The sequence below is a fragment of the Diprion similis genome, chromosome 14 (assembly GCF_021155765.1).
Source record: "Diprion similis isolate iyDipSimi1 chromosome 14, iyDipSimi1.1, whole genome shotgun sequence".
Taxonomy (NCBI): domain Eukaryota; kingdom Metazoa; phylum Arthropoda; class Insecta; order Hymenoptera; family Diprionidae; genus Diprion; species Diprion similis.
Window position 1 is genome coordinate 4304255 of NC_060118.1, and position 18301 is coordinate 4322555.

Genomic DNA, 18301 nt, shown 5'->3' on the forward strand with positions numbered 1-18301 from the left:
TATCATTAATGATAGTAATAATAAACTCAGATGTTCGTAAGTAGCGTTGACTATTCTTAAGTCAACGTATGCAGTTACATAATACATAAAATATGAATAATATTATTAAATGTGAGGATCAAATTTTTATTCAACAGGAATATTAAAGCTCATCTTTGATAAAAACATTGCTTAATAACTTTATTTTATTTCTCTAAAATATAAATATTTACATAGATAACGTATGCAATTACATTTAATAAAGTAGGAGCAAAACTTTCAAATTACAAAACACAATTGTCATGGATCTTTATAAACGACGATTGTTGTTTAAAAGATTTTTATCATTAAAAACCTTCAAAAAAATGTCTCCAGATCAATATGACGAATGGAGAATAAACTGGAACAACAAAGCATGAAGAAACAATTGAGCACATTTGTATTTTAAAAAAATTCAACTTTTCCCTTCGTTTCAAACAAATTCAACAAATTTTCACTGGAACAATGCAAAAACAATGCATAAATAAAAACTGAGCATAGAGAGCCCATTGTAAAAACTGCGAGATCCAGTATTGACGTAATTTGTTATCATTCTAATCTATATCGATTATGTAATTTATTTGTATTTTATTTATTACAATTAATCAATTGGAATCCTGTTTTAGTAATAAATGAACTTGGCGTCTGAAAAATCGATAGCAAGGTGAATGACTAACACCGGCTAATGAAAATCGTTAACTATAGTATTGTTAAAATAAGTGGTTATTATATATGTCCGTAGAAATACACTTATGATGGGAAAAATTCCACTAGAAGCAATAACATCAACACATTAAAATGCGAGCATAAGGATTTGAGAGCCACAAGATACGGAGATAAGATTGATCCATGCCAAGTGTTATTATTGTCATAAGATCGTGTCAACGACAGTTTCCAGTTATTACATTCATTGAAATTTGCTCAATGTAACAAATACAAAGTTACTAGATCATGGGTAATTCGAGTAAAAGAAAATAGCCATATGTAAAAAAACTGCTCACAATTTAAAACGTGTACAACTGTCGATACTATAAGATTTCTAGATGCAATTGTTTCTTTTGTTTTTTCTTGTTTTTACACCTGCAAGTACACAATAAGATTTTCATCTGATCACTACACGTTATTAAAACAACGATTTACACGATGAAAATAATACATTATACAGTTTTCATTAGCAATAAAACTTCGTTTTTTCTTACTTTTTTTTGTAGTAATTTTTAGGTAGAATTGTCTCGAATTTTATTTATAGATATGATACATCATCAGTCGACACACGGTCGTCTAAAATTGTGCTAAACAACTCCGCTTATGTAAGTCTGCACTAGAATAATATTAAATAATTATGGCAGTAATAAATCTTAGTAACAAATAACAGTAATGTGTATGATATAATGGGTATTCGTAGTTGTTAAATGGAAAAAACTATCACAATGATTTAGCGCAACTAGTATAATAAGAAACTAAAATTTGAATACTGCTGGCGCAAATGAGGACGAAAGACTGAGTTTGTCGTTAGCTAACACAAATTGCAGTACTGGATAATGACTTTTATCAATGATATTTGAACAAGTCTAAGAATTGATCAATAAATTGTAGAAATACATGTTTATTTTCATAAATAAGAAATAACGCAATAGAGCTGCACTACTCTAAAGAAAAAATTGACATATTTTAAGCAGCTAATTGTAGTCGTCAATTTATAGCTCCATATATATTTCCGGCAAAACAAATTGCGTTTTTGACGCAACTCAGCAAATACAATCATTACGTCTTATCTGAGCAGATAACTATACTTAAGAATTACATGATTAATCGTTAAATTTGTCATCACTAGGATTAAGACAATGTCCAAAATGATTTTTATAACTTAAAATATCACTTCATTCCATTTTCACGCTTATGTAGGGGTGCTGATTACATATTACAGTTTTTCAGAGGTCAAAATTGATAGTATTGATTTATTTTATTGATTTATTTCTTTCATATAGATTTGGTATAAACCTTATCACCAAAGATTTTGACAAATTTCTAAGTTTTATAATTAGCAAATTGGCTTATGACCAAGCATTTCAACCTCAAGTTATAAATAGGGCTTATTTCGTTTCATGTTCATTTTTTTCGTCAGACTGAATCATCAAAGCCCTGTTCTTGTTGCAGCTTTAACATTCAGTTAAATTATTTATTCTCATTCAATCTGAGAACAACAGGAAGAGAGACAGAGATAAAAGGAAAGATCTGCTATCAGTGTAAGTATACTATTTTACAATGTAAGTCACAATGGATCATAGTTCACTGAATCGTTTTCAAATTCAAAATGGAAAAAATCGTTAAAAAAATGGCAAATTTTTCTTCAAATTTATTCACCCATACGGAATAAGTTCATTCATTTGACTATTTTTTCCTCCACTTCTTATTTTCATGTCACGTCATGAAATAAGTTTCAGAGTTTGGACTACCGCTAAAAAAATAACCCTATCATTGAATTCATCTCAGCGGTGTGTATTATAGTAAAAAAAAGATGTGAATAGATTAAAATGATTTGCTTTTTTGTGAATTATGTATTATAATAACCATATGAATTACTCTGTAAGTATGCCATATCTGTTAGAAGCTATATTTCAATGCAGGTGGCAACGACTCAGTGTTTTCAAGAGAATAACGTACATATTCAGTAACACGAGTTTCTTGTACTACAAGTTTTCCTTTATTTTCGTTTCTTCATTTTTGGGGATGGCCATGCGTTTTCGTCAACATTTAATCAACTTAACTCAACCTAACACTTCCAACACTTTTGACGCTTGTTATCATGTTCGTTTAAAAAAATACATGTTTTTCCATTAAACTATAATAAATAAGATCTATTGATTGCTGCATTTTCAATACAATAGGAACTCTAGGTACTTGAAATATCGGAGCGGCAAACGCTCCTCAACAAGTCAAGATATCCATAGTAAAAAAAAAAAAAAAAACCACGAATATTTCATCAACTGACCCCGAGTTTGATTACTAGTGAATTTTACAGATTCGTTTTCGTATCATATAATTGAAAAAAAAATCAATTCGGGTTTGGGTTTTTCGAAAGTCTAGTGAGTATGGAAGGTAAAAATTAAAAAAGAAGAAACATCTCAATTGGCTGATACTCCTGAACTAGATACGTAACTGATTGGAGATAAAATTCTGTATTTATGGTGTTGAATATATATGTATATACACATATATATATATACTACACACACACACACACACACACACTATACAGGCATGACTGTAACGAAGTTCTTCATACGCGGACCATCCCCACTACGGATGAGAACTCTGTGTATCCGATAGTCTGTCAACAATATAATCATCACTCAGAGAAGAATAAAAAATAAAACTCTTCTTACGATGATCTGCATCCTATTTTTTTTAGGAATCATGTAACACGATCACTGTACTAGTTATTACATCTTTTATTTAAATTGCACGCTGGTAGGTTTGTTTTATCTCTGTGGCTCACCGAGTCCAAAAGATTGGCTGGTTTGTTGTTGTGTACCAGAAACGCTACACCTGCCACCTGGGTGCTGATGGGGTACCTGCCCATTCTGGCTCGGAGACATGCCTGGATAATTGTAAAATAATTGTATCGTGTTATCTAATATTGTTATTATCATTATTATTAGTACACTCGCAAGCCTTGGAATTATTTTTAGAGTTTGAAGAAAGTGATTAATCGATCTAATCACGTTTGGTAACACGCTTTACAATGGAAGAAGCCTGATTATCCCTGAGTCTAGCAACTTTTCATATCTCGAAAGAAATTTTTTTTTTTCACACATCAGACCACGAGTTTCGTTGAACAATCTTATTCGGTTTAACTTACCAGAAGGCGTTTTGTCTCCAGCAGACATTTTAGAAAATGCTAATAATGCGTCCGGGAAATTTGGAGGTGTAGCCGGCGTATTGCACGGTGTGATCTGAAAGATTAGTAAATAAGAAAAGGAAATGAGGTATGAATGAAAATACGTAATCCATGCGAAAGGCAAATATGGAAAATATTTCAATCCTGTATTCGAGTTTTGTTTATTTCTATGCTATTTCTCACCTGTCCAAAATGTGTTCCCGGTCCTTGAGCGCACGAGGGTATAGCAGCTTCTTGAAAAAATATACTCAATGCTGTCTGTAAACAGAAATGCAGCAAAATTAATAAAAATATATGCTGTTAAATTGGGAATTGGTAAAAGCGCATAATATTTTCTGCAAAAGTCAAGAAAAACTGACTTCAAAGATTTATTATAAGCTTTATTGCATGAAGAATATGCTAATATTGATACTTTTACTAAGCAACTTTAGTCTCTGTCTATAATTGTTATAATCTAAATACTGTGTGAATACTTTTTTTAAAAATATTGTTTCATCTGCGTGATGCGTTTCTCTAAGAACGTATGAATAAAATAACGTTAAGATCGTAAAAAACGAATCTATAATATTATACAAGCAATTATTTCATATAAGCTAACGTATAACGTTGCATAAATTACACAACATCGACAGCAATAAATATTTTACTATCAAAGAATCACTTTGAAGGGGTTGTAATTGCAAAATACGTACGGTTCGCTTTATCGGTGCTGTTATTCATCATTTACAGCATATCGAACCATTCTCAATTAATGATACTCCCTACAAGTACGTTTTTTTACAAACGGCACTAGTATCTAATCACAAAGTATTTGATTCATGATTGAATTCATAACACAATAAATGTTGAAAAATTAACTGACAAAAATCGTGAAGATGTCTGATTATCACAGTTATCCAAATCTGTGCGTGAAATTCCAAAGTTATATTAACTGTAAAATAATGTTGAACCTTTTGGATAAACAGTGCATTTTCGGTAATCTGGTTGAAAAATTAGAATCCCAGTTATCATAGGTAGTGAATTTCAGAATCAATGAAAGTTCAGAATACACCATAGACTTCATCGGAGAAATCGACTGGAAGTGGAAAAACTGGCTTATTTACAGTCTTAATAATTACTTTACCAATGTATTGTTTCATAAACGATGTTTTAATGCAGAATTTGTAAAAATATTATCACTCTTGATAACAGTGACCATTCGGATTGTAAACAAGAATAATCCTTGTAAATTCCCTTGTTTCTGTTTGAATATAGAATCATCAAATGTTACTCAAATGCAATTCAGATCCCCTTATTCTACCATCTATGAGCAAAATTGTTTATGGGTTTGGATTTTTTTTTTCAAACCTAAGTAGCTGCTTGCAGTCTTTACAAGAAAAAAATAATTTTTTACAAAACCGCAACATGTGGTGACTAAAATTTAAGAACATTCATAAAGTTGTTTCTTCATTAATATACCTGTACTTGTAAGTTTCAGGTATGTTTGCAACGAAATATCACTGTTGCCTCAGTTAGGTAGAACACCTTATACAATATTATCAGATTAATGGAATACATAACATACACTATTTGGAACTAACAACTTTTTGGTGAAATTGACTTAGTTGTGAGAAATAAGTTACTCGCTAGCAGCCTTAGAAGATTTGTTTTCACGGCAAATGAAGGTGGCTTGAATTAAAAAAAAGACAATCTAAAAAATAACAAAAGAAAAAAAAACGGTAAAATGATCGCAAGGTTGAAGTTAGTAGAGTTATCGTAATGAAAAATTGGAGAAAAAATCACTATTTTCTTAATTTTACAATGATTTTGAAGGAACGAAGATTTTAAGATGTGAGTGTGTTTTGTTATCAATGTTTACTAAATTTCAGTCAATTCCAAAATCGCAAAATGACTGTTTTTTCTCAGGATAAATCGTTACACTAACGTTACTAACTTCAGTATGATAAAAGACTGTCTAAATGTTTTGTTATGGCTGGACAGGTAAAAGGATAAATTTCACGCCGAAAAATGACGTAGATACGAATGAAAAAGACTTGAGTGAATAACAAAAAATGTCGAAAACCTTCGAGTGAAATGAATTCATTCCAAGTATGTTACACCAGCATAGACTAAGTATAAATAATCGCAAATGGCATTTTGCCACCTGCCAAGTTGAGTTATTTTTTACTAGGCTGGTTTGGCACCACTGATATTTTGGCACAGACCATTGTCACCCGTCTGCCCGAAAATATATAATCTATAATGCGAGACATGCCACAGAGACTGGTCAGCGGCATGGAAAGCTGAGTGGCGATGTTACGAATAAATTATTTCCGCTCTACAGCTGAAATGATTATCAGTTGGTTGAAATCCGGTCATTATTCAATCTAAGACCCGAGTCTCGTTGTTACGAAACGCGAACGTAATCGTCGCGACCCGAGTTCCAATTTCCTGCTGTTCCGATTTATTGCCTGATAAAAAAGATCCGAACAGCAAGCGATCGTTGTTTATTAGTGTTTACCTGCAACGGCCGTTATGTGACGAAAAAAAAGATGGTACATAAATAACGAAGTTGAAACATTGGGAAAAAACCAGTATTGTCTTATCTTTAGAATGATTTTGAGGGAATTAAAATGGCAAGATATGAGTATGTTTTGTTTTATTCCAGTTTAATGAATTTTAAATATTTACAAAATCGCGAAATAACGGTTTTTCTTTGACACGATTCGTTACTAACTTCAACATGATCATAAATAATAGGGGTATCGCAGAATCCGAGGTGGTAAAATTAGACGTCCGTTTACCAGCGAATTTCATCCAGGTTTTTGTCGATTGCTGATATGTATCACGTGCGGGTGAAATGATAATGGTAGCCGCATTATGACCGCGAGTTGTTGTTCAGATACTGGAAAAGTACGCAAGATAAACTTGTGAGTGAAGAGCAGCCATTTTATCATCACTACTCCGTCGTCTCGTCGTCGTCGTGTGTGGTTTGTTTACCTATAACTGGCTTGCCCGGCGGCCAAGACGGGAAATAATTAATGAAAAATGGAAGTAGAGCTCACCTCGAACTGCCAGTGAGCAGCTTGTAGTAACTGTTTCGCCTGTTCCCTGGCGCACCCGGCGGCCAGAACGAACTGATTAATCATCACCTGTTCCCTTAGAGCGTCCATTTTAACGCGAAACCTTTTTGTTATCACCTTTCGCCTCGTGACTTCTGTAGCAGCTACGAATGCTTGTCGACGGAAAATTACTGTCCGATTTTCCAAGCCGTTCAGACAATTCGAACTATGACGACACGACTGTTCTCTTTTAATTATATTAGTATTGTTATTGTTTTGTGTTTTGTTACACGGGTTCTATTTACCGCGGCAGCAGTCTGCACCCACCCTACCAACCAACGGCGGGCTAGCCATAAGCCAACAACACACACAACTTGTTTTCAAAACTACTCATCCCTGACGAAAGCAGAACGGCCCGACGTGACGTCACAAGTCTTGCTTACATTAACGTGCCTGCGACAAAGTCGTCTGTTTGGGGACGTCACGTTCGGCGAACTCCCTCCCCGCGACTTTTAACAATCAGATATACCCCCACCAAATCGCGACGTTTGTTGTTATTTTGATTATGATGGCGTTGGCCCGATTCTCGCTCTATACGGACCTTAGAGCATCTACTATATGCTCTAAGATACGGACGTACTGTTGTATGTACACCACGGATGTAAGACATGTAATGTATGTTCATACATACACGATCAGTGATCCCTACTCTAACCGCGAATAATATTTGACTGATACTTGCGATATTAGTTTATTTGTACGACGAATCTCAATCAACGTAAATCAAATCGATTGTAGCGCGTGTTTACACACACGTACGTGTTATGGTTATACTAGCCTAAGTTCTTCTTCTATCAAGTCATCTTATTATTATAATTAAAAATGTATTTTGAAACTCTACTACGAATCACACTCCTGACATATCTTCAGTCAACGCCCTAACACAACGTCAATGTAAAACTGGCTTGTTTTGTGGTATAAAGCACACGCCATTGACCGAAAACTGTCAAAGACGGTTACCTAATGGGGTTTGTTCTGTGTTTATGGGATCACCCGTTGAACGGCTCCCATTGATAATGAAGTTATCGAATCGCTACATGGTTTGTTATTGTTCCGGAGAGAGAGATAGCATGGAAGGGAAGTGCGATTTCCTTTTATTAGCTACTGCGCATGCGTGGGAGAGTCTGAGTAAAAATGTGCCACTTATTTACAAAAGAAATAGCGTGCGAAACGGACACTGGCCTCTGGTGACAAGCTTTTTGAAAGACTGTACCGATGCAAGAGAGACAGCACCACCTCCGAACTATCTCTGCTCGGCAAAAAAGCCACAAGCAAGTGATCGTTCCAGTATTATTATATTTCAGTGAGCCCGCACCCAGACCCACTTGGGCGATCGAATTATCCTTATCTTTCCGTCAACGCAAACGCATCGCATTCAAGCATTAAGATTCTCGTAACATAATTTCGATCTGGTTTACAGATATTTGAATGAAGGTGTCACATCTCAAGATGGCGGTTTCCGCTATCCCGCCAATGGCGACACATTGGCAAGTCAGATGACAGGTTAGTTTATGTCCTAAGATTGTTGTGTGTGATCGTTTGCGAAATGGAATTGTTAGTGAAATATTATTAAACAATCGAGTACGTGATTGGCATGATAATTTCAAACGTACCTTGGATAAAACGAATCGTCAGCTTAGACGACTTTTCGAACATATCTGATTTGTTCGCTATTTCATAGTAAGTGAACACAAACGAAAAACAAAACCTAACCTTCAAGATTGCTCATTCGTCACTTATGGAAGATAAAAATAAGTAATAAAGTTGTTAAAAGTCAAAGAAATTACTGGACATTTAAACCGACTGCAATACAGCTTATCGGTTGTATTTTCATAACGGTTGGACGTTAACTGAACATACACATAGAGAAAACATAGAAAAACCGAAATGTCAGGTAAAGGTAAACAGAGTTCGAAGAAGGCGCTGATAAAGGTGCGCGAGGGCGGTAAATCCGGACATCTATCCTCTGTTAATTCTGACACGAGTTCGGAGAGCACAGAGGCCGCAGTTTCTCTGCCTGTTCTAAAAACGGTCGACAATGGAAAACATTTGCCAAGGTACTGTAGCATTCTTCAACGTTCGGCGGAGGAATGTGTTGGGATGGAGGATTTGGATACGCTACAACTCGAGCTGGAAACATTGCTTTCATCTGTCGTAGTTCGATGCCGATTACTGCAAGACGAGATAACAAACTTGTCGTCAGCAGAAGAACGTAGAGACAAAAGGTCAAAGAGTGTGAAAGGCTTGTCGACACTTGACAAGAAAATTCGCGAGGACAAATCCAAGCTTAAGGACTTTAGCTCGAAGGCGCAGTCTCCTCTTCCGGCCAAACTGTTCAAACAAAAAACTTCCGGGGGATTGGCTTCTCAAGTTGTCCCGAATCCTCACGAATTGAACAGAATCGATGGGAGTAAATCCGATCTCCCTAAACTACTTTTGCCCAAAAATGATACCCCCAACAAGTTCTGGGCATCGGTCGATCCTTACTGCACTGATATCATGCCGGAGGATTTGAAGCTGCTCGAAGAATTAGTCGCCACACATAGCAATCAAAGCGAATTCAAGAAAATCCCGCCGCTGGGTCGTCATTACAGTCTGCTGTGGGCACACAATGATTTGTTACAGGAAGAAGACGCGGCCAATCCAAACAGGGATAAAAAGAAAAATCGGTCCGATGTTTCGCTCCTTGTATCGAAGGTTGATAAGAAGGGAAATAGCATCGCAGGACCTCTGACCCAAAGATTAGTTTCAGCTCTGTTAGAAGAGAATGTATATGTAGCTAATAATAATATGGATAATAAATTATTCAGGGACGGCGATCCTCCTGTGCTTAGGGACTTGTCTATACAAAATTCAATGAACTTGGAATTGAGGATGCACAAGGAGCTAGTAGAACAAGGTATACTTGAGGCTGATACTCCGAAAAAAAATCAGGACGATGAAATTCTTGCAGAAATAAAACGATGCCAACAAGAACTGTCCGCTTTGTCCAATCACAATGTGACACAGTTGAAACGACTGCTTCAATTGGCACAAGAGGAGAGCAAACGGCAGGCTGTGAAACGTAAAATAAGCATCGTCGATAACGAAGTCGTTGAACATTACAAAAAGTTGATACTAGCTAAACAGAGAAAGGTGTCTATGACTAAAAAAGAACAGGACAAGGCTTGGAGCTGTCTGAGAGAGCGCGAAAACTTACTTGAACATTTGAATATACTGTCAAGCGGTAGTGACTCTGTCATTAACTCAAGAAATAGCACGGCTTGATCTCTCAATGATCAACATACAAGACAATGCGTATACGCAGCATAACATTATATTATACAATAGCAGCCCTGATTAGTTAATCTCAATTGAATCGTATTTATATGTTTATCACAATATTTCGAATTATTGTACTTTTAGCTACGATTACAATGCTGAAATGAATGATGTGACAATTACTTTACAGTTTACGATATTGTTCTATTAACTTGTACAGATTATAATAATTATGATAATCCTCGTAGTAATTTATACAGTTACATATTTGAGTTAATTTGTTCTTTTGATTACTTTTTTATGTAGTGCCTGATACAATCGAGTGATTTATGAATGTAGTAATAGGATAAATTGACCGTCACGGGAACAATAATGAAATGGGAAAGATGTATTAACATATAATCTATATTTTAATATATTATTTTCAAATACATATTCGAGAATTTTCAATCTTACGTATCATCTGGAATAATAGTAACGATAATGCTATTCGTAATAAGGATAATGATTATAATTATAGGGAATGTTCAACAAATGAAATATCATAAAAATGTAAACAAGTCGTAATAATAGAAAAATATATGTATATGTATGTATATAATATATATATAAAATATATATTATATATATATATCAAGACATAAACACAAAAACTATTAATTTAACAATAACAAAATTATACAATATCACAATTAAATCAATAATGAATCCATTCAAGTTGAATCATGATTGTGGTGAAAGTGGTAACAATTTAATAACAAAAGGTATCTTCAAATATCTTTGTTTCAAATGATTAATATTTTTTTTACGCATACTATTTTCATTTATTAATCAAGTTATATCATAAATCACGGTAAAGTGATATAACACGTACAGGATGATTCAGAAAAATGTTACCTGCAACTAATTGGAGCGAGAGCGATTATTTTTCTCTGTCAAAAAAAAATCTCACCAAACTACTATTCAAACCTTTATCATTTCAGAATTCTGTTCCATAAACAATTCTTTTACTTCTCTCTTCTTGCACGTTTTCAAGTTGTATTTTACCCACATATTATATGGTTTTTATTAATCGTACCAATAGTAATATGTTTTTTGAGCCAACTCATATTTTTTCATCATTCTCTTTTTCTTTTACTTTTATTACAGAACAAATATACGTTATGCCTGAATATTTGTTATAATAACGCTCTAGTTGATCTTTTCTTTAATTTACTTATAAAGATTAGTTATGGTTTGTCTTTTTGCTTTGGGCCCCATGCAACCGTTACAGTCAAAACATATTAGTTTATTTTTATTTATTTAATTCTTTTACTTTTAGATAACGTACGTTTACTTTTCTACATTCTATAGAAAATACAAGTTTCACTTTGGATATTTTGTTCAAAACTTTTTCAAATTAGTTTCAGAAATATTGAATGTTCCGCGCTTTTTTTATTTTTATTTTTTTTTATTATTCATGTTTTGAAATCTAGGTGCAAATTGCATTGTTTTTTCCTTTTGTCCAGAATGTTTAACTTTTACATGTATATCAGGGGGCCTAAGTCGAATAGAGAAACATTTCTATTATTTAGCGACCTGACACGTATCGACCTTCCTCTTTCTCCATAGGTACTGTTTTCACTTATTTTTTCTTAGCCCATATCGTTAAGATTCTACATCAATGAATGTATATATTTATGTAAATGACTGTATGTTTAACAGAGTGAATCAGATTAAACACGATACAATTGGAACACTACAGTTTCATCTACCTATACAGTTTAGTTTGAATTTTGATGAAAACTAGTGTAACTTTCGATTTTTAATTATAATTAATACTAGATCAACAACTGATTTCGAATCACAAAGAAAAAAACAAAGGATGAAAGATGCTACGTGTAATAGTTTAAAGAATTAAATACGTATGGATAAAAATTAACAATTCGTACTTGAGCTGCCGCTTTTTTTAAATTCGAAAAATTTTCCCCGGTATATTTGAATTACAACCTAGCTATTTGTAATAAAATTCATCCTGAAAAAACTATTTTTTTTTTTCGTTTTTTTTCGTTTTAGAGAGAATTATAATTTATTCTGGAAAACGAGCGTTTGTAGATACCTTCTATTTATTTTATATATACATATATATACACATACACACATGTATATATATGTATATATATACACACAGACACACAGACACACAGACACACACACACACCTGAACACGTGTTAATATACTATAATCTAGCTGTCATTAATCAAAATTTGAAAATGATAATAATTTGACATAATAAGCTGCTTTTTAGTTGATATACTGTTGATTTATGCCTTGTTAATAAAACATTTCATTACTTTTAGCATTGCTTTTTTTTCATTTTTGCAAATCCTGTTTCTTATTTGGCACAGTTTTTTTTCTATTCTATTATTTTTTTGTTTTTGTTTTTGCAATGAATTCATGCAGTACAGATAAAATGGGTAGAATAGTGGTTGGTAACAACACTACTACTGCATTTATACAATTTTGTTTGACATCGTAATTGAAAACGGGATGTCTTTCAACAGTTTTGAATCGTAATAAGAAATTTTTCGTGAGTAGAATATTTCGAGAACTATAAGGTACTCATCATTACCACCCAAAGCCAAATATGTTTTGATTAAACTAACTAGATTTGTAAGTTGATTTGTGAAAACTATATGTATAGAACAATATTTCCACCATCTACCAATTATATGTGGGTATTTTAACAGATATATTATCTAATCTTAAAAACCTGACGATAAACGAACGATAATTACCGATGTTACGCTACACTCGTCCATTCGTTCGTCGTTCGGTTTATTCCTGTCTTCAGCCCGAAAATTTGTTGTTACAGATTTGATTCGTTATTAATTAACCCTACAATATATATAATATACATATACGTATATGTATACATTTACACACACACATACACACACATATATATATTTATATATGTATTGCTAGAGTGAAAATATCAAAATTCCTGTTTTTGAAAATGTAATATTTGGTATTGATACAGATATTTATGTATGTATGTGGTTATTTATTAGTTACAGTAAAGATTGGATAATACTTTTGGCACTCGCGTATTCACGCTGCTTCTTGTACGTAGAGTTTTCTTTCTTTCTTTTTTTTTAATACCTAATATGATGCACAATTATGAGTTTTTTTTGTTTTTTTGTTTGTTGTTGTTTTTGTTAGTTGATTTTTTGTTGCTTGTTTTTAAATTCAAATTTTAATCTTCATCCGAAGACTCTGTGGAGCTTTCAGGCATTGAACTGAACCAATTTTCACGAGCTCCGGTGCTCCTAGAACATAGCAATCTTTAATCTCAATGATCATCTTTTGCTACAGATTAATATTTCTCTAACTAGAATGAATTTGTCAAAATATAAATAAAAGAAAATTAAAAAAATCCAGCTGATTATTCTCCATCGAGGTATAGGTATTTGCTAGGGAGAATTTTTTGTGTAAAGTTTATCTCACCTCGTACGCTGACGGGTACTAGTGGGCAGTGTCAAGGAAGTACGATAATACTGGGGTGCGGTGCCTAACGGTGTTTCCTCCGGTCTACGATGCAATGTCATTGTCTCGTGTGGAGAAGTAACTAATTCATCCTGGTTGTCCAGATAATATCGGGAACCGTTTGCACTCTTGCAATTCTCACATTCACTACGATAGTCATCCGCATCGTCATGCAAGGTCGGCAGAGCTTGCATGCTGCAAGCGCATGCCACAGATTCGATGCTTCCATCTTGGTTCACTTCGGTATTTGAAGCAATTTTAGGCTGAAATTGAATATCAGTATTTGAATATGCTCAAAACCTTCAAGATGTTCTTTTGTCAATGCAGTTTCTAGCTGTCAACTGGAATTAACCGTTGATTTATATTAACATGATTCTTTCAAATAAGATCTCACCTTAAAGTCACAATTTGTTAGATTTGCACTTGGTTGAGCAGGTGGCTCCCCCTCAACCTGTGGCGCAGCAGTCGGTAGTCCAACAAGTACATCATCATAAAATGCATCCGAACGAATAGAATTTTCATTGGTTGGTGCAGTCGGTGGAGCAGATTGTGGAGTATTTTGAGGGGATACATTTCGTGGCGGGGTATCGAAAAGCGGAGCAACAGACTGATGAGCAGTAAATTCTCTTCTCAATCTGAGACTGCCACTGGTAGCTAGGGTTCTGGGAATAGTACGATGGCTGGACGTGCCGGATGTGGGCAATGTTGCAGATATGGTAAAGGCGCCAGCGCCTTGACGAGGTAGAGTCGTGTGCTGGTGATAAGCTTTTGGAATAGTGGAGTGGGAAGTTGGTAGAGATAAAATATTACTCTGAGACAAAACGTGAGTTTGGTTGGTGATAATGCCTGGCGGCGGTGGGAGATTCTCGTAAGTATTAGGTCCTATGTTGAATGTGGTTACAGAGCTATTTGCATAAGCTCCAACCGTCATGGATTCGCCCTGATTTACTTGGTAGGTATTTGAGTGAGTGTTAGGGCTGCTCAAAGGCCTATTCATCGATGGTATCATCGGAGACGTAGATGCTCCGTGCCTGTCTGAGAGATTCGGCGTTGTAACTGAGAGGCCAATTTGGCTATTTGCTACAGTCGCGACTGACGAAGGATGAGTACCGTGATTCACCGACAAATACGCGCCAGGGAAGTTCAATGGTGATAAAGCGTGCGGACTTGTAGATAGCAACGCTTGTTCTGCTCTCGCAGCTGCTACTGCTTCTTCATATGGCGGTGGAGCTTCTCCACGTGGAAAATAATTACCTGGTGGTTTCCACAACGGATAACCACCTCCGCATGACATGTCATCTGCTGGTCCACCGTGCGACAGTCCACCTCTTTCTAGGTATCCCATACTACCAAGACTTCTTTGCTCGTCGGTTAATTGTCGATTTTGCCTCCCTGCCACACAAACTATTGTATTCCATTATTTATCCATTGCATTTTATACGAGTAAAACAAATTTTTATTGGTCAAGCATGGTAAACTATTGAAATGATACAAACATTTAATGGGATTAGGATATAGAAAAATAAATGTTCAATATGTAACAACGATATCTGTCGATCTCACCTCTAATCTTTCTCTGGCGAAGTCGATGAATCAAAAAGAATATCAGAGAAAGTGACAATATGGCAGTGATGCAGCTGGCGACAAGACGAAGTCCCATGTCGCTTGACGTGTTGCCATCTCCCAAGCCGCCTCCGATTCCACTGTTTCCATCTCCGCCGCCAACTGGAAGAGTGTCGTCCATGCAGATAAACTCGCAGCAAGTGGTGCCAACGCGAAAAGACTTGCAATCCTGTATGCCAAGCGGTATATAAATGACAATGGAAAATTGATTACAAAGGTCCAACAAAGCTCTGACTTATTGTTTGATCACCTGCGGCTGCGAGCAGAGAACCGCCTTGCACCATTTTGGATTCCCATTGTCGCAGACGCAGAGAGTACACGCATCTGGGCCAGGACTGTAGTGAAACCCCGATTCAAAGAATCGGCCCTGTAAGTCTTTGCAAGAACCGCTTCCTCTAGCTTGACCTGAAAGATTCATTAATTGCGGTCAAGAATATATTAAGCGGAGGAAATTTTTGTCGATCCGAATTAGTGAAATAGTCGGGGATTCGGCGAGGGTAGGAAAAAGCAATTGCCTTTTGGAAGATAAAAAGAAATTGTAGGACAAATGAATTCCATAGACGTTGATTTGGGGGGCAGGGTGTGATTATGAACGGGATTGGAGATTGTTTGCCGCGTGATCGGAGCATAGAGAGCCGGTTCGTACCAGTAAAATGCAGATTTAGCGTGAGCACCGCATAGCTGAGGACTCCGCTGTATCTCATTCTGCGTTTCGTTATCTCATTATATACCGTCCACCGTCAACAATGTTGCTTAGTTTTCGTCAACGCATATTCACCGTCATTTCAATCACCACACCAGACATGCGGTTAAACCACAAACGACACGCATTGTCAGATCATATCGATAGCACCCACATTTTCTCATTCCTTCACAATTATTCTAATCCCATAACCCAACCGCCAGTCTGAAATATAAAAGTACTTAGCTACAAACTCTCCCAAAATGATGATCGATTAGTAAACAGAAATGCTATCTCGGTCGGAGATACGAGTGGCGCCACCTGTCCTATTTGGGCGGACAATAACGAATTTCTACGAAGCTGCGTTACCTGGCGGCCGGTGGAACGCGAGAAAACCACACTTTCAACCTGTTATGCGCATCACGATAAGGGGAGGGCAACGGCGGGAGGGCAAGGACAAATGTACAGACACCTAGATTGATTCTGACCCCTCGATATCTCTGTAATTTTACGACTCACAGTTTTGGAGGACAAATGTACAGACAGCTAGATTGATTCTGACCCCTTCGATATCTCTAGTAATTTTACCACTTACACTTTTGGATGAGCACCGTTGACGTTACCGGCAGTGCCTGTGACGCTCATTTGGAACCGTGGGTTGTATAATTACTAGGGATATTGAAAGGGTTTCAATCAATCTAAGTGCCTGTATCTGTACAGTAGGGTAGTTCATTTCAAATTTCATACTTTTTTTTTTGCCTCTTGCCTGGCAGCTCGGTGCCTAATCCAGAAAAAATAATTCCCGTTGAAGCGCAGAGCAAAAAAAATATTTAGTTGCTATCAACATAAATATTGGTCGCTACCAATTTTTGAAATGATTTTTATTTAATCATATGTGAATCTGGTACGGACATAAATATGTATAGAATAAACAGTTTTTGTTACCGAAAGAGGAGTGTCACATCTCTTCAATGTCCCCATTTCACTTTCGATACGGATTTTCATGAACAAATGATTAATTGAACCACGATACGAAGAAAATAAAATTATCCATTTTGTTCTATTATTTAATTTTTTTTGTGTCGTGATTCAATTAATCGTTGTTCATAAAAATCAGTACGGAAAACGAAATGGGGACATTAAGGTGATGTGACCTTCCTCTTTCGGTAACAAAAACTGTTTATACTATACATATATAAATCCGTACAGGTTACACGTAATAATAAATCAAAAACATTTCAATAATTGGAAGCAACTTCTAAATATTATTTGAAAGTACCCAACTTTCAGGAAAATCTTTTTTGAAGTATTTTGTAGCACTTGCTCGATGAGACAAAAATGAAACTTAATTAATATATTATAAAAAATAAGAAATCGCGAAAATTAATTTATCCCAATTGATATATAACTATCGGTAGTAACTTTCAAATAAGCTGTTTATAACCTGGTTTTTTAGGAGAATTTTATTCTGACTATTAGGCATCGTTGTGTCGGGTGAGAGACAAAAAAAATAATTTATTCTAAATGACTTATCCAACAATAATTGACTCATTTATAGCAATAATCAACATTTTTTATTTCTCTTTTGACCTTCGATAGCGACCTCTAAATGTTTTTTATGCTCTGCGCTTCAACGAAATTTTTTTAATCTAAATTTGGCACCGAGTTTTCAGTTGAAAGGCGAAATGAAATACACGTTTAAAATGAACTACCCTACCGTAAAGTATTTTTTTAACTGTGCGTAGCGTAGGGCAATTAACGTGAGGCGAATCCGCCTGTGCATAGACATTCGACAATACTATTACTGATTGACATTTCTTCTACAGCCGTATGCTGCCGCAAAATCGTGGTTGCCCTTGCGTGGGGAAAAAATACACCGGCACGCAAATCTATCTATATGTATTTTGACGCGCTAAATCCAAACCCGATGTTTGTTTGGTCCGTACACCTTCAAAATTTTGAGTGAATTGCAAAAATCCACTAAAAATTTAGAAAAATCGCAGTTATCAAAATGAAGAAATTTTTATTGAACTGAGTCAGGTATGTTTCATATATATTTCGATACGTTGAATACAAATTCGAAGTCTGTTTGTCTCTAAAACTTCAAAATTTGGAGTAAATTGCGAAAAACCGCTGAAGATTGCTAAAAATCACGAAAAATTGTAGTTAAGCATGTGAAAAAAATT

The 18301-nt window shown here is 35.3% G+C and overlaps 3 protein-coding genes across 4 annotated transcripts; 1 reads left to right on the forward strand and 2 right to left on the reverse strand.

Annotated features, from left to right (window-relative positions):
* Positions 1–602: 602 nt before the first annotated feature.
* LOC124414873 (UBA-like domain-containing protein 2) lies at positions 603–7560 on the reverse strand. Its single transcript, XM_046895985.1, has 4 exons — positions 6964–7560; positions 4103–4177; positions 3881–3974; positions 603–3619 (listed from the first exon to the last, which is right to left on the reverse strand). Exons 1-4 carry the CDS (start codon positions 7069–7071, stop codon positions 3501–3503), a joined length of 396 nt encoding a protein of 131 aa, XP_046751941.1. The 5' UTR covers positions 7072–7560; the 3' UTR covers positions 603–3500.
* A 955-nt stretch (positions 7561–8515) lies between these two features.
* On the forward strand, positions 8516–11215 carry LOC124414872 (transcriptional adapter 3-B). The gene has a single exon (XM_046895984.1). It carries the CDS (start codon positions 8908–8910, stop codon positions 10285–10287), a length of 1380 nt encoding a protein of 459 aa, XP_046751940.1. The 5' UTR covers positions 8516–8907; the 3' UTR covers positions 10288–11215.
* A 1636-nt stretch (positions 11216–12851) lies between these two features.
* LOC124414871 lies at positions 12852–16435 on the reverse strand. Of its 2 annotated transcripts, none has more exons than XM_046895983.1 (6): positions 16080–16435; positions 15684–15838; positions 15374–15602; positions 14205–15202; positions 13772–14073; positions 12852–13593 (listed from the first exon to the last, which is right to left on the reverse strand). In XM_046895983.1, exons 1-6 carry the CDS (start codon positions 16135–16137, stop codon positions 13521–13523), a joined length of 1815 nt encoding a protein of 604 aa, XP_046751939.1. In that variant the 5' UTR covers positions 16138–16435; the 3' UTR covers positions 12852–13520. The 2 variants fall into 2 exon arrangements, with proteins under 2 accessions (XP_046751939.1, XP_046751937.1); XM_046895981.1 differs by having other exon boundaries at positions 14205–15214; positions 16080–16433.
* Between the last annotated feature and the right edge of the window lie 1866 nt (positions 16436–18301).